General features: G+C 41.8%; 1 protein-coding gene across 2 annotated transcripts in view; it reads right to left on the minus strand.

Moving 5' to 3' along the window:
• The window catches only part of LOC112253689 (radixin), a 34,479-nt gene extending 20,481 nt beyond the window's left edge, over nt 1–13,998 (minus strand). Inside the window, exons 1-2 of one of the 2 annotated variants that reach the window (XM_024425638.2) lie at nt 13,980–13,998; nt 8,580–8,666 (exon numbers count right to left, since the gene is read on the minus strand). In XM_024425638.2, coding sequence (XP_024281406.1) covers nt 8,580–8,591 — 12 coding nt within the window. In that variant the 5' untranslated portion in view covers nt 8,592–8,666; nt 13,980–13,998. Of the gene's footprint in view, nt 1–8,579; nt 8,667–13,583; nt 13,821–13,979 lie in introns of those variants that run through there. The other variant, XM_024425637.2, reaches the window with a different exon arrangement.
• Nucleotides 13,999–15,334: the final 1,336 nt, after the last annotated feature.

Raw genomic sequence — 15,334 nt, forward strand, 5'->3', positions numbered from 1 at the left:
TCAAACTCCGTGCCTCTTTGCTTGACATCATGGGAAAATCAAAAGAAATCAGCCAAGACCCCCCAAAAAAAATTTGTAGACCTCCACAAGTCTGGTTCATCCTTGGGAGCAATTTCCAAATGCCTGAAGGTACCACGTTCATCTGTACAAACAATAGTATGCAAGTATAAAAACCATGGAACCACGCAGCCGTCATACCGCTCAGGAAGGAGATGCGTTCTGTCTCCTAGAGATGAACGTACTTTGGTGCAAAAAGTGCAAATCTGTCCCAGAACAACAGCAAAGGACCTTGTGAAGATGCTGGAGGAAACAGGAAGCTATATCCACAGTAAAACGAGTCCTATATCGACATAACCTGAAAGGCCGCTCAGCAAGGAAGAAACCACTGTTCCAAAACCACCATTAAAAAGCCAGTCTACGGTTTGCAACTGCACATGGGGACAAAGATTGTAGCTTTTGGAGAAATGTCCTCTGGTCTGATGAAACAAAAATAGAACTGTTTGGCCATAATTACCATCGTTATGTTTGCAGGAAAAAGGAGGCTTGCAAGCCGAAGAACACCATCCCAACCGTGAAGCACGGGGGTGGCAGCATTATGTTGTGGGGGTGCCTTGCTGAAAGAGGGACTGGTGCATTTCACAAAATAGATGGCATCATGAAGAGGAAAAATGTGTGGATATATTAAAACAACATCTCAAGACATCAGTCAGGAAGTTAAATCTGGGTCGCAAATGGGTCATGACCCCAAGCATACTTCCAAAGTTGTGGCAAAATGGCTTAAGGACAACAAAGTCAAGGTATTGGAGTGGCCATCACAAAGCTCTGACCTCAATCCTATAGAACATTTGTGGGCAGAACTGAAAAAGCTGATGCTAATATATGCATATTATTATTATTATTATTATTATTATTGGATAGAAAACACTGAAGTTTCCAAAACTGTTTGAATCATGTCTGTGAGTATAACACAGCTCATATGGCAGGCGTAAACCTGAGAAAAATCCAACCAGGAAGTGGGACATGAGGTTTGTAGATTTTCAAAGCTTGGCCTACCGAATACACATTGAGATATGGATGAGGTTGCACTTCCAAGGGCTCCCACTAGATGTCAACCGTCTTTAGAAACTGGTTTGAGGATTCTACTATAAAGGAGGGGCTCATGAGACCTCATTGAGTCAGTGGTCTGGCAGAGACCCTTGGTCTCATGACGCGCGCTCCCGACAGAGTTACCTCTCGTTCCAGTGCTTTTCTGAAGACCAAGAAATTCTCCGGTTGAAACATTATTGATGTTTTATGTTAAAAACATCCTAACGATTGATTCCATACAGCGTTTGACATGTTTCTAAAGGACTGTAACGGAACTTTTCTAGTTTTTGTCTGGATGAAGTGCCTGCGCATCATGAAGATGGATTACTGCGCTGAACACGCTAACAACAAGTGGCTATTTGGACATAAATGGAACTTTATGAAACAAATCAGTAATTTATTGTCGAACTGGGATTGCCTTCTGATGAAGAGCATCAAAGGTAAGTGAATATTTATGGTGTAGTTTCTAACTTTGTTGATTCCAAAATGGCGGATATTCCTCTGGCTGTTTTGGGCTCTGAGCGCCGTTCTCAGATTATGCTTTTTCCGTAAAGTTTTTTTGAAATCTGACACAGCGGTTGCATTAAGGAGAGGTCTCTCTAATTCTGTGAATAACGCTTGTATATTTTATCAATGTTTATTATGAGTATTTCTGCAAAATCACCGGATATTTTGGAATCAAAACATTACTGCACGTAAGGCGCCAATGTAAACTGAGATTTTTGGATATAAATATGCACATTATCAGAAAAAACATACATGTATTGTGTAACATGATGTCCTATGAGTGTCATCTGATGAAGATCAAAAGGTTAGTGATTAACTATCTATATTTCTGCTTTTTGTGACCCCTATCTTTGGCTGGAAAAATGGCTGTGTGTTTTTTCGACTTGGCGGTGATCCAACAATCATTTGTTGTGCTTTTGCTGTAAAGCATTTTTTTTAAATTTTATTTTATTTTTTTTAATTTTTTTTTTAAATCGGACACGATGGGTAGATTAACAAGATGTTTATCTTTCATTTGCTGTATTGGACTTGTTCATGTGGTAAAGTTACATATTTCTAAAAAATATTTTTGAATTTCACACGCTGCCTTTTCAGCGGAATGTTGTCGAGGGGTTGCTAGAAAGGTTAAGGTTAAATGAGGTGTTTCTTCTAAGGAACTCCGGTCAGGTCCCCTCCCTCAAATAGCTGATCGAGTCAGTCAGGGGATTGGATTAGAAGGGAATATGTACACATATAAACCAAACCACCACAACACAGGCACAAGGTCACCGTTAAGTAACAAGTCTTTCCTAACCTTTTCACGTGTGAGTTCCAAATATCTGTCGCCCCTGAATGAGTTTATTCATGTCCGTGATGTCAGAATGCTCTCACTGTTCCAAAATGACTGATATGTCACAGAAGTTACCCGCGCTGCCCTCAAACCAAGGCATACTGCCTGCTAATTACCTTTAAGCGAAGTTTCAACTTGTCAATTTCAAATTATTTTCAAACAAGTTCTATACTCTAAGAGTTTGAATTGAGATGTGTTCCACTTCCTTGTTAATTCACATAAGAAGTAGCCAATTTCACTGTTGTGGACAATTTTTGTTTTGTTTGAGGTTTTACTAGGCCGACAAACTTCTCTTCAACGAGAGCTCAAGCACTCCCTAGTGTTTCCCCAGATCAAGTATGAAAACATTGTGCACCCTAGTCAGAACAGGCCTTGCACAACATTTCCCCCCAGCACATTTTCACGCTGCAGGGACCACTCAACAATGATCACACATACGTGATCATACTCGTTAAAGGGTTAAAAGTAACAAGTCTTTCCTAAAGAGCTAACCAACAGCGATAAACTGACTTGGAAAGACCTCAGTCCCGTTATATAATGAAGTAGCAACATGCAGTGTCCGCAGGACAAACGGACACCTTGTTGGGTATCAGAGTTACAAAGCTGTTATGGAGAGTCAAGTGCTTAACTTGTGTTTCCAACAGATGTTTTGAATGTCCCTTTCCTGGTGTTTGTGTGGGGGCTGCCTGCCACCAGCAATCAGCTGTGCAGGTGCTGACCTTTGTTAGACTTCACACGCACGCGCGTCTGCCTGTCTATATCTCTGGGTTTGTATGCCTGGGTGTGTACGTGTGTGTGTGCCTGTGTATGTGTGTTTATGCCTGCATGTGTATCTGAGCCAAAAACACAACTAGCCCACAGAGTGTGAAGGCGAAGAGAGTAGTCTAGCTAAAGCCAGGCAGACAGACGGCTCTCCATAATCCCTGGCTGTCCCGTGTGTGGACAGAAGGAGAGGGGGAGGAGAGACATGCTATAGCACCCACACAGCTAATCACATCCTCTGAAAACACCACTGAACCAAGCCCCAGTTACTCATGACACCCCAAATACAGTACATAAACCATCAGTGATACAACTGGTGGATTTCAAACTAAAAACAGTACAGTAGCACTTTCTCTTGGCGATAGCACCGGTTCTGATTCTGGCCTAGAAGAAAACGGCACAAGAATCTAAGGAGGACTCATATTAGGGCAATTGGGAGTGTGATCAGGTGTGTGAGGGACATGGTCAAAGGGATCTGTCTTTTGCCTCTAGTGGTCATGTTTCCCACCATCCATGTGACTGAGTCAGTAGGGCAGAGCTAAATGTGGAAGACCAAATGCCCCAGAGAGGCCATGCATGAACAGAGTGGTGATGAAAGGAAGGCCGAATGGACCACACAGTGTGTGTGTGTGAGAGAGTTCTAGAAAGGTTAGCTGAGACACTTTTCAGTCAGAATCTTTATCCTGTTGCTCGTCATGCATTTTGTTTAGAGGATGAGTCTTCTCTCAGACAATCCCCTCAGTAAATGTGCAGCTGTTTGTCCATAAGCTGTTTACATAGGCTTTGCTGAGAGGATGTCTCAGACAGACACACAGGACTGCTCTCCTTTAGTCAGAGAGGAGTTGTTAATCTGGCCAGCTGGGCAATAAGCAGCTGTCTGTCCGGTTGATTAACCCCCCTACTGGGGAGGGAGGGGAGGAATCCCCACCTACACACGTACTCAGGGTCAGGTCGGGTGCTTGTCAACAGAGCACAGGATCAGGAAGCGTTCCACTCAGACTCATAGACCAGGGGTGTGTTCAGTTTGCTTGAACGCTTGGTACGTTGCGGAACGGTTTGTAATGAACAACACATTTTTTCCAAAACGTTCTGGTATGTACTTGAACAGACAGATAGGTTTGCTCCGGTCGGTGGGTGTGGCTTGAAGCAAAAAGAAACAGTGGTGCATTTTGAACACACAATCCAACCCCTCCCTGTTTTTAACTGGTCGTTCAGTACAGCACCGTTTCAGTTCAATTAAACATCCCATTACATGCTTATGTACTGAACGCAGCCCTGGACTGTGCAGCCCTGGACTGTGCAGCCCTGGACAGTGCAGCGCTGGGCAGGCTAGAATGTTAACTAGGGCCCAGTCAGTCTGTTTGGACTTCAACAGGCAGGCGTGAGGATAATGGATGCTGCTCCAACTTTGTGTTGTTGGTTTATCTATGCGATTTGACAGAGCTCACCAAGGCCTTGCAGAGCTTTCACTAGCAGACAGAGATATAACAGAAAACAAAGCTGCAGTGTCACCCAGTGCCCCCCCACCACTTACAGCCTGTCCCCCTACTCATCCCCTTACCCTTCTTCCACAGGATGTTGACACAGCTCTCCCATTTATAATGGCCCAATTCACACTCAGGCCCTTCTGCAGCAAACCAAACAAGACAGAGAAAACAGGCACGTCCCTGCAGGGGTCCCTTCCTGTGGGGTCTGTCGGGTCATAAACACCCCCCGCCAAGCTCACGGGAAGGGAGGAGGGGTTTGGTCAGCGTGTGCCAGTTCTTATGCCCAATGAATAATGCAGGTTATTCAGTATAGGCTACCCCAACCCCCCTGACCTCACACTGTTACTGCTACCCCAGAGGTGGGCTACCAGCACAGCAAAACACAGGCCTTGCCTGGGGTACAAACAAGCACATGGACTCTCAGCCCTACTAAGCAGCCTGCCATTAAAAGTTAGGAGCAGTTTGACTTCCCAAAGCCATTTTTAACATATTAAAATGTTACAGTGCAGTTTCATTCACCTGCTGAATTTTAAAAACAGGTTAATTAATCCCATCATGAGTATAATCCCAGTCTAAACCAAGAGAGGGGTTCTAAAATAATATGGAATTGTTTAAAGATGGTCATACCAATAATTATTTAGATATATGAATTTGAATTTTAAGACCTCTTAAGGTATCAAAAATAAAAAATCATTTTTTTATTTTCACAGATTCACTACATGGTAGATCATTTTGATTTATTTTTGGGACCAAATTTGTTCTGAAGTGTCCGTCCTATATCTGAGAGCTATAAGAAAAATCAGGAAATTACTTTGACATGCATTTATCCCTTTATTTAAGCACTAAACTCTCCATATATAACTTCCATTAAAAAAAAATATATATATATTCTACTGGTATTGGAGAACACCATAGTGTTCGTGAGAGTCTCAACTTCCCACAGAGGGGTCACATGAGTGTGTACCCAAACCGTTCGGACGCTACAGACAAGTTGGCAGAAGAGGTTGTATCAACTTCAGATGAGTCTTATGGTCGTCCTAGAGCAAAAACGGAGTACACCATCGTGTTCGTGAGAGTCATCTCTCATCATAGTTTGTAGGCTAAACCTTTCGTACGCTACAAAAATTTTCATGAGAAGACAGATTTTCGGGATGTCTCATGGTCTGACAAACACCACTCTAGCTCTCCCACCTTTTACCGCAGATGCGGAAGGGGGTTATCGGTGGATGCAGTAGATTGAGATGCAGCCCATGCAAAACATAACATCTCTCTAGCTTAAACAGACAGATTTTGATGGGGATGTTTTTATTACAGTGCCTTCAGAAAGTACTCAGACCTCTAGCGTTACAGCCTTATTCTGAAACTGATTCAATTGTTTTTTTCCTCAGAATCTACACACAACACCCCATAATGACAAAGCAAAAACAGGTTTATTAATTTATTAAACAAAAACATGGAATATCACATTTACATAAGTTTTCAGACCCTTTACTCAGTACTTTGTTGATTCACCTTTGGCAGCGATTACAGCCTCAAGTTTTCTTGGGCATGACGCTACAAGCTTCTCCCATTCTTCTCTGCAGATTCTCTCAAGCTCTGTCAGGTTGGATGGGGAGCGTGGCCGCACAGCTATTTTCAAGTCTGGGCTCTGGCTGTGCCACTCATGGACATTCAGAGACTTGTTTGGAAACTACTCCTGCGTTGTCTTGGCTGTGTGCTTAGGGTCGTTGTCCTGTTGGAAGGTGAACCTTCACCCCGTGCTGAGGTCCTGAGCGCTCTGGAGCAGGTTTTCATCAAGGTTCTCTTTACTTTGCTCCATTCATCTTTCCCGCAATCCTGACTAGTCTCTCAGTCCCTGCCGCTAAAAAACATCCCCACAGCATGATGCTGCTGCCACCACGTTTCATCGTAGGAATGGTGCCAGCTTTCCTCCAGATGTGACACTTGGCATTCAGGCCAAAGATTTCAATCTTGGTTTCATCAGACCAGAGAATCCTGTTTCTCATGGTCAGAGTCCTTTGGGTGCCTTTAGGCAAACTCCAAGCAGGCTGTCATGTGCCTTTTACTGAGGAGTGGCTTCTGTCTGGCCACTACCATTAAGGCCTGATTGGTCACCTCTCTGACCAAGGCCCTTCTCCCCCGATTGCTCAGTTTGGCCGGGCAGCCAGCTCTAGAAAGATACTTAGTGGGTCCAAACTTCTTCCATTTAAGAATGGAGGCCTTGTGGACCTTCAATGCTGCAGAAATGTTTTGGTACCCATCCCCAGATCTGTGTCGACACAATCCTGTCTCTGAGCTCTACGGACAATTTCTTCAACCTCATGGCTTGGTTTTTGCTCTGACATGCACTGTCATCTGTGGGACCTTATATAGATAGACAGGTGTGTGCCTTTCCAAATCATGTCCAATAAATTGCATTTACCACAGGTGGACTCCAATCAAGTTGTAGAAACATCTGAAGGACTATCAATGGAAACAGGGTGAACTTGATCTCAATTTCAAGTGGAGAGTCTGAATACTTATGTAAATTACTTCTGTTTTTTATTATTTATAAATTTGATAACATTTCTAGAAACCTGTTTTTGCTTTGCCATTATGGGGTATTGTGTGTAGATTGCTGAGAATGAATAAGGCTATAAGGTAAGAAAATGTCAAATAGGTCAAGGGGTCTGAATGCTTTCCAAATGCACTGTATGTTAATTACATTGCCGCAGGGGCACGGAAATTTTAGGCCAAGGGGTAACGGACAAATTAAACGTATGAATATTCCAGATAAGAATTCAGCCACCCCGAATTCCCCTTGGTGGTGTTTAGGGGCCTTTGAGTGGCCCTTGTGTGGCTGACAAACTCTGGGGGACATACTATTCTCTAGTGCCTTTGATAGTGACCTTATCGAAAAAGGATGCCTGGCCTGTTTCTGCTGTGCTCCGTGTTGGGACGGTGCGCTGATGACTCAGTAGACAGAGAGAATCAGAGGATGATGAGAGAATCAGAGGATGATGAGAGAATCAGAGGATGATGGGATCATCAGTGCACGTCTGCGCCTCTCTCCACTGCCATTTCCCCACCACCCCAGATTCCCAATATATCCACAAGGAGAGAGAACAGTGAGTATAGCCAACTGCCATCTTAATCATTTGACAAGAGCCAAAACCAGCCCTGCATAACTCCAGTCTCACACAAGAACAGTTCCCCTACCAGGGCTTCCAAAACACTCCCTCCCCTACAATGTTTTCCTCCACTGACCGTAAATCAAACTCTGTATCATAACTAAGCATAAAATCAAAGCAGGAGTTATGCAAGAGCCACATGACTCATCCTCTAACCCCATGTCCCGACCTGCTTCTTAAGACATGAACAGAGAAACTAGGAGAAACAGTGAGAATGTTCAGTGGATATCGGATACCATGCACTGCATTGAATGGTTTGTTTTGGCGTCTCTTGTACAGCAAAGGGCCCTGGTATTCTCTCTGTCCAATTAGCTGTTAACAATAGCAGCAGTGTTGCAGAGCCTCTGACCCTGTGTCTGTGGCTGAGATGGGCTGAAAACCTGGGAGGCAGACATACACACAGGCCTACACTACATCACACCATGGGTCTTGGAAGGGAACCATCAAGTGCAAGGGTGAAGGAGGGTGGGCGGTACAAGCACATACAAACTTCCTGTACACTCAAGACACTAGTCTTATCCAGAGCATCTTACAGATAGTCAGCAGTCAAGTCAGTGCATGTGGCCCAAGTAGGAAGTGAAACCACATCCCTTGTGTTGCCAGCAGTACAAACTAAGTTCCCATCGACTGGACAGGAAGCAGTCTAACCAATGAAGACCACAGATGGTTTAGAATGGGTTCTCTCGTCCTTTCCACTGCATTACTATTCAGTTCATAGTTCCGTTTCTGAGGTCTTACCGGTTTCGGCATGTTTGTCTCCTCCCTTCACCCGGCAGCTGAGAAGACAACTGTCACAGGATGGATAGCTTCCCTGTTTCACAGGACCTAGGGGACAGAGAAGATCAGTTCAGTTATGGGGACATTGTAGCAGATCTAATGCAGGTAGAACAGCTGATGCAACACATGGGTAAGACAGAGAAGCCAGGGCAAAGGGGAAGGAATGAAAGAGAGGAAGGGGAGTTTAGGTCAGTGGGTAGAGAGGGGGTAACGATGATATTGTCACTGTGGTGTCCGGGTCAACCGGATTGAAATAAAGCTCAGGAAGTAAAACATAAGATAGACCTTACTAAAACAACTGTTGTACAGAGAAATCTCCAATAACTCGTAATAAAATATAAAATAAAATAAAAAGTTTTCGGGGTCCACGGGGGAGTGAATACTTATGATAGGCACTGTATGTACGCATTTCTAATTTGATAGAAAACTAGAAAATAAAGGAAAAGAGCACTATCATTAAAGCAAACTTGGTAAGTTATATAGATAATTTGGATTACCTGTGATTTACAGGACACTGCTGAGGTAGAAGACCTCTCATAATAATGGCTGCAATTGGAGTAATGGAATGGTATCAACCACACAGAAACTATGTGTTTGATCAAATGACTGTTTCAGTAAAGAGTGCAGTGGTAGTGTAATCTCATGACTTGAATCACCTGGTAAGAAGATGTAAGGTTGATTACGCCTGATCCAAATATAGAACGGTTGCCTGGGAGACAATAAAACATGAGACTGAGGGGTCTATTCAATTTCAGCCCTCCAAGGCTTTAGCATAATCTCTCATCCCCCAGTCATACATACTATTGCTGCACTGGGTGAAAAGGGTCCATATCGGGGGATATCTTTACATGACACGTTTTTGATATTCTAGAGGATACAGACCATTTCCAATGCATATTTTGAGTTGTGTGGATTTGCACCATACCAGGACAAATTCTGAATCCAGACGTGTCTTTTAGACATGTATGATGCTGGAATTACTCTGAATATCACACATGGACATTTCCTATGGCCGGATATGGACTCATTCAATATCTTGAGATGTGCGACATCCTATTTCCTCTCTTCATGTTGACAAATACTGACTGTATACATCGCATATCTGTGTTCTCAGCACATTCAAGATATGCTATATTGATTCCAGATATGCTTTTCTTGGCTGATATCCCTATCTTGATCTTGATATGCCAAAAATAACGACGATTTCTGATGCATTTATGAGTATTCCGCACATGCTCAACAATTTGTCGAATATGAAATCCATATTTTTTCTTTCATGCAGAAATCATTATGGGATTCCTTCCGTATATCATACATGGTATGGCTGGATATTGAGTCATTAGATATCCTGAGATAAGCCTATGTGGACATCTTATTTTCTCATTAATGACGACATCTTAATTTCTCTATATGACGACAAATACTGACAGTAGGCCTGCATAGTATATTTTCATATGCTGAGGTGACTGAGGTTCATAATCAGGATCCTGATATGCTTTTTGATAAGCTAAATAAGGACAATTTCTGATACTTATTTGAATTTCGAGGACATGTTCAATAATTTGAAAAATATTAAATCCATATAATTCTTTGACACTTGCTAAACGTTTTGTATTCCACCTGCATAAAGGCACACGCAAACCACAAGCTAAAAGCACTGCAACTGGCAGCCTAGCAACAAGAATCACCCCTTTTCTGATGTGGAGTTCCAATTGTCATTTTTTAGATTGTAAACGGTGTGTGGTCAAACTGACAACAAGAAATTAGAAAATGTTCCGAAAATACCTCAAATAAGTTAAAGCTAAAGTGAGCATCTAATTTGAGATGTTTTATTTATATCTTAGTAACGTTAACTAGAATCAAGAAGGTTCGCTAATTAGGGGGGAGCGTAAAAGCTAAACTGGTAGCCTAGCTAGGTAACAAATAACATTTCTTTCCCTTCAGGGAAGACATTTGGGCGCATTTTGTATTACTGGTTAATCTAAGATCGCTAACCAGCAACTTGGCCAGCTAGTTTGTACCAGTTTGTTTTCTCGTCATGAATGAAGCAGGTACGTAGCTACCTTGTGGTATGGTTATGCGAAATGACAATATTTTCTTGCAATATCGACCCAATTTTGATGAACGATTTATGCATTGACAATTTGGAATGGATTACAGACCAACACTAACTATCACCACGTAGGGCCTGGACTGCCAGGGACCGCCTCTGACAACCCAATCTGCACCCATCGCCCATAACAAACAGGGTTTGCAGGGGGATTGAGGGTGTGCAACTTATTTTCTGTTAAATAAATCAACTACATTTTCAGCATAGATTGGCCTACGTTTGTATCTTTACAGAAAACAGGTGTTCCGATTGGAGCTCTGGATTTGCTTTGCTGCATTTTTTAAACAGCAACAGCAGATGTACTTTGGATTAAATATGACAACATTTGCTTTTCCGTGCCTTGTAGCCTACTTCTGAATATGGCGCTGTATGCTCAGTTATGTCAACTTTATGTGAAGAAGCACAATGATTTTCGGTGCCTGAACAGGTAAAATCATTTAGATGCTGGACATTGATCATGAGTCAGATTTAGTCCATTTTCAATCAGACATATGAGGATGAATATTACATATCATGTAAGGATATCCATTGAAATTAATAATTTGGGGAGAAATATGGATCCAAAAATGATCAGGTAATGACTACAGATGATACATTTCTGAAAGTATGTGGATTCGTTCATGCCTAAGCATAAAGGATTAGACACGTCAGCATGTTGACACATACCCTTCCTGAGTTAAAATATGTAAGCGGGTGCACGCTCATCAGGGGCATTTCTTGAAGGGATCTCACCCCAGATATCTCCCTGGACTCATACGGTAGTAGGGAGATTTCTGAGGTCCAGATTGGATGCCCGTAGAAACTGTCCCATTACAGAGAATATCCTATCTCAATATATGAAATGAAGGACATGTGTTTCTGGAGCATGTCTACTCCTTATATCTAATAAAATTTTAGATATCCGGAAATATCTAGATAAAAGCACCCCCTGATATGGACCCTTTTTGCCCCAGGGCTGCTTTTCAACTAACACCAGCATTCCATCCGAAACAGTTCCTGCCTATATGACAATATTTTGTGAAATTTTTGTTTGTTTTGGTCTTCGGTCATTTTCTTTTGGGATGTTCACGCACACAAACATTTTGAGAGACAAGCCGAGGTCTAGGCAGCCGAAAGTCTAGGCAGCCGAAAGTCTAGGCAGCCGAAAGTCTAGGCAGCCGAAAGTCTAGGCAGCCGAAAGTCTAGGCCCCTTCGTAGCAGATTTGTCAACAGTAGGAATTATTCAATTAAGTGTTTGTTGCTATTCAACAAGACGCAACTCGTTTTCATGTAAATGTCTTCACTTGAGAAATACTGCACCAAACATCCTTGGCAAAAACGTCAAAATGAATGACAGATCGAATTAATCTAAAATAACAAACTATTTTGAGGATGCGTATATTGGCTACGGCATCTCAAGATGCACAAACAGTTCTATTTCTGCTTTTTTCTAGTATTTTTAGCAAAGGTCTTGTAATGAACGATGCGAGCACACTCGTTCAGGTCAACCAGCTGAGTTCGGGTAGGCACCAGTTGAACTGAAGCATGATGACGCCTTTACACTTAGTGTATACTGATGTTATACTGGGAAACTGAGTTTCCATAGCTAGGGCTGACAATGAGGACTTGTGAAGAGCAGAATCAACAACCTCTGCATAATCAAAACAGTTGCTTTGTGAAAAGGTGAAAGTCCAGTTAGCCATGGTGATGTAAACGACAGCTTTGGCCCAGTGAGACATGGGCGCCAGCCCACGTAGATGTAAACAGAAAAGGATGAGCCTTTTGGGTAATGGAGGGATGAGATGGAGAGAAGTTAAACCTGCTTTGTGTTTGGTTTCCTTGCCATGACATTAACATTAATGAATATTGTGATACTGGTATGTCCCAGCCCTATCAGACTGTCAGTGATAAGTTGTAACATTGTGTGCACCTCTGATGCAGTGCATTGAGTCCTGGGCAAACACTCCCAAAAGTTAATTTCAAGTGCATGTTCCTTAACAATGATGGGACCCAGAATTGGGGGGAAAATTTACTGACTGGCAACCACGTATGCAATTCAAAGCAACCAAATCCAGCAGATCATTGGCATTAATGACCCTCAACATATATTTCAAACAGATGGTAAATTGAGTTAAGTTTAGTACGATAGACGGGTGTGCCTGAAGGCACTTATGTACAGCTGCTGATTATTTTCTGCAAAAAATGTGGTCATGCGTATAAAAAAAAACGTTGGGTAAGGACCGGTGTTTAATGCACTGGGGTACATAAGTATTGGCGCCTGTAGAAAGTAACGGAATTATGTGTAGGTTATAATTTGTAGACAGTGATCGCGTTGAGCAACATTGTTTCAATCATTGCGACACTGGTTACACTACTCACCGGCCCGCCTCCCTTTGCAATAGATGACAACCGTCAAAACGCGCCAATGCTACATTGTAACAGGTTAACCCAACTAATGAAACGAAATTATACTTGCTAATAATGATACGCCATGGCTAAGTAAAACTGGAATGATATTATAGGCTACGTTTCAGGTCTAATAACACGAGGCAATGCATTTCACACTAATAAAAACGTTATTGCAAACAAGGTAAGTCAAGTTTTGAAATCTTCGCAAGACAGATGTGACTGCGTGTCACAGACGAAAGCACAACATTATGCTAAGTGCAAACTATTATCGCGCAAATAATGAAGTAGCATGTCTGCCAAAAAAACGTTTTTCAGAGATAAAGACCGTTTAAATTTCCTCAAATGTATCAGTAATAGGTTGAAATGAAGGCCCGTCTTAGCCTACTTTTGCAACACGTCGAGTACACAAAAATCGCCCCTTTTTCATCAGCTTGCAGAAGCTCTTCTAAGGAGACAGACAAACTCACCTCTGGTGAAGGACTAAGGCTTCAAAGACCGACAAAATCCTGAGTATTCAATGCTTTCAGGTTATCCAAGCTGTAAACTAAACGACTATATTTCATGTACCCTTGTCACCTCCAATGTTCTCGTGAAGCCTGTTAGAACGGACATGAGTGAAAAAAGCGTGCAATTGAGATCCACCGTAAGGCGATTTGTGAAGACATTCAATATGGCCGTCGGACTAGTCGAGGCCAGGCGTGGTTGATTTAATATGTGGGGGTACCCGCTCTGCTCAGTAGCAGCGATGAGAACTCCCCCAACTTTAAAATAGAGTATTCTAACAGTGTCGGTGGGTGTACTCCATGCTGTCATAGTTGTGTGTACAATATATGATACTAAATGGAGGGAGAAAATCAACATACCAAATCCTACGAATTGCCCTGAAGCCAGGTTGCACACACACACCTTGTCCTTCTAAGTTATCTCCATTTATTCCAGTTTCCTTCCTTTCACCTGTGGATCAAATATAGTCTATGGAGTATGCATGATAAATATAACAATAACATGGGGAAAGTCAGTACACAAAGGGAAACAGTATCTATATTAGTTATGTTATATCATAAAGAACATGGTATCAGCTTTGTCTCAAATAAGGACTCTCACAAATAAGGACTCTCTCTCAAATAAGGACTCTCTCTCAAATAAGGACTCTCACAAATAAGGACTCTCTCTCAAATAAGGACTCTCACAAATAAGGACTCTCTCTCAAATAAGGACTCTCTCTCAAATAAGGACTCTCACAAATAAGGACTCTCTCTCAAATAAGGACTCTCACAAATAAGGATGTCTGCCATGATGTCTGTGAATACTTCTCTCATACCTGCTTTGTAAAACCCTGAACCCTTTTCCATTAAGTCTTTGTCTTCACAGAGCATCACAGAAACATTGGTGGGAAAAGTACCCAATTGTCATACTTGAGTAAAAGTAAAGATACCTAAATAGAAAATGACTCAAGTAAAAGTCAGCCAGTAAAATTCTACTTGAGTAAAAGTCAAGGGAATTTGGTTTAAAATATACTTAAGAATCAAAAGTAAATGCAATTACTAAAATATACTTAAGTATCAAAGGTCAAAGTAAAAATAATTTCAAATTTCTTATATTAAGCAAACCACACGGCACCATTTTCTTTTTTCTTTTGGTTACAGAAAGCCAGAGGCACACTCCAACATTCAGACATCATTTACAAATGAAGCATGTGTGTTTAGTGAGTCTGCCAGATCAGAGGCAGTAGAGATGACCAGGGATTTTCTGTTTATAAGTGCGTGAATTAAACTATTTTCCTGACCTGCTAAGCATTTAAAATGTAATGAGTACTTTTGGGTGTCAAGGAAAATGTATTGAGAATGTATTGCTTCTACGCCTGCATTGCTTGCTGTTTGGGGTTTTAGGCTGGGTTTCTGTACAGCACTTTGAGATATCAGCTGATGTACGAAGGGCTATATAAATACATTTGATTTGAGTAAAAAGTACAATATCTTCTTAAGGAATGTAGTGAAGTAAAAGTAAAAGTAGTCAAAGATACCCCAAAAAACTACTTAAGTAGTACTTTAAAGTATTTTTACTGAAGTACTTTACACCACTGCTCACAAATAACTCTCCTTCACTCAATAATCTTCCAAGGCAATGCAATGAATTCAAACATGAGAGTTACGCATTATGGATCCATTTATAACACTGATAATGTTCAGCTCTGTGAAGACGTTTGTTTAAATTTCAT

This window comes from Oncorhynchus tshawytscha, linkage group LG07 (assembly GCF_018296145.1).
Source record: "Oncorhynchus tshawytscha isolate Ot180627B linkage group LG07, Otsh_v2.0, whole genome shotgun sequence".
Taxonomy (NCBI): Eukaryota; Metazoa; Chordata; class Actinopteri; order Salmoniformes; family Salmonidae; genus Oncorhynchus; species Oncorhynchus tshawytscha.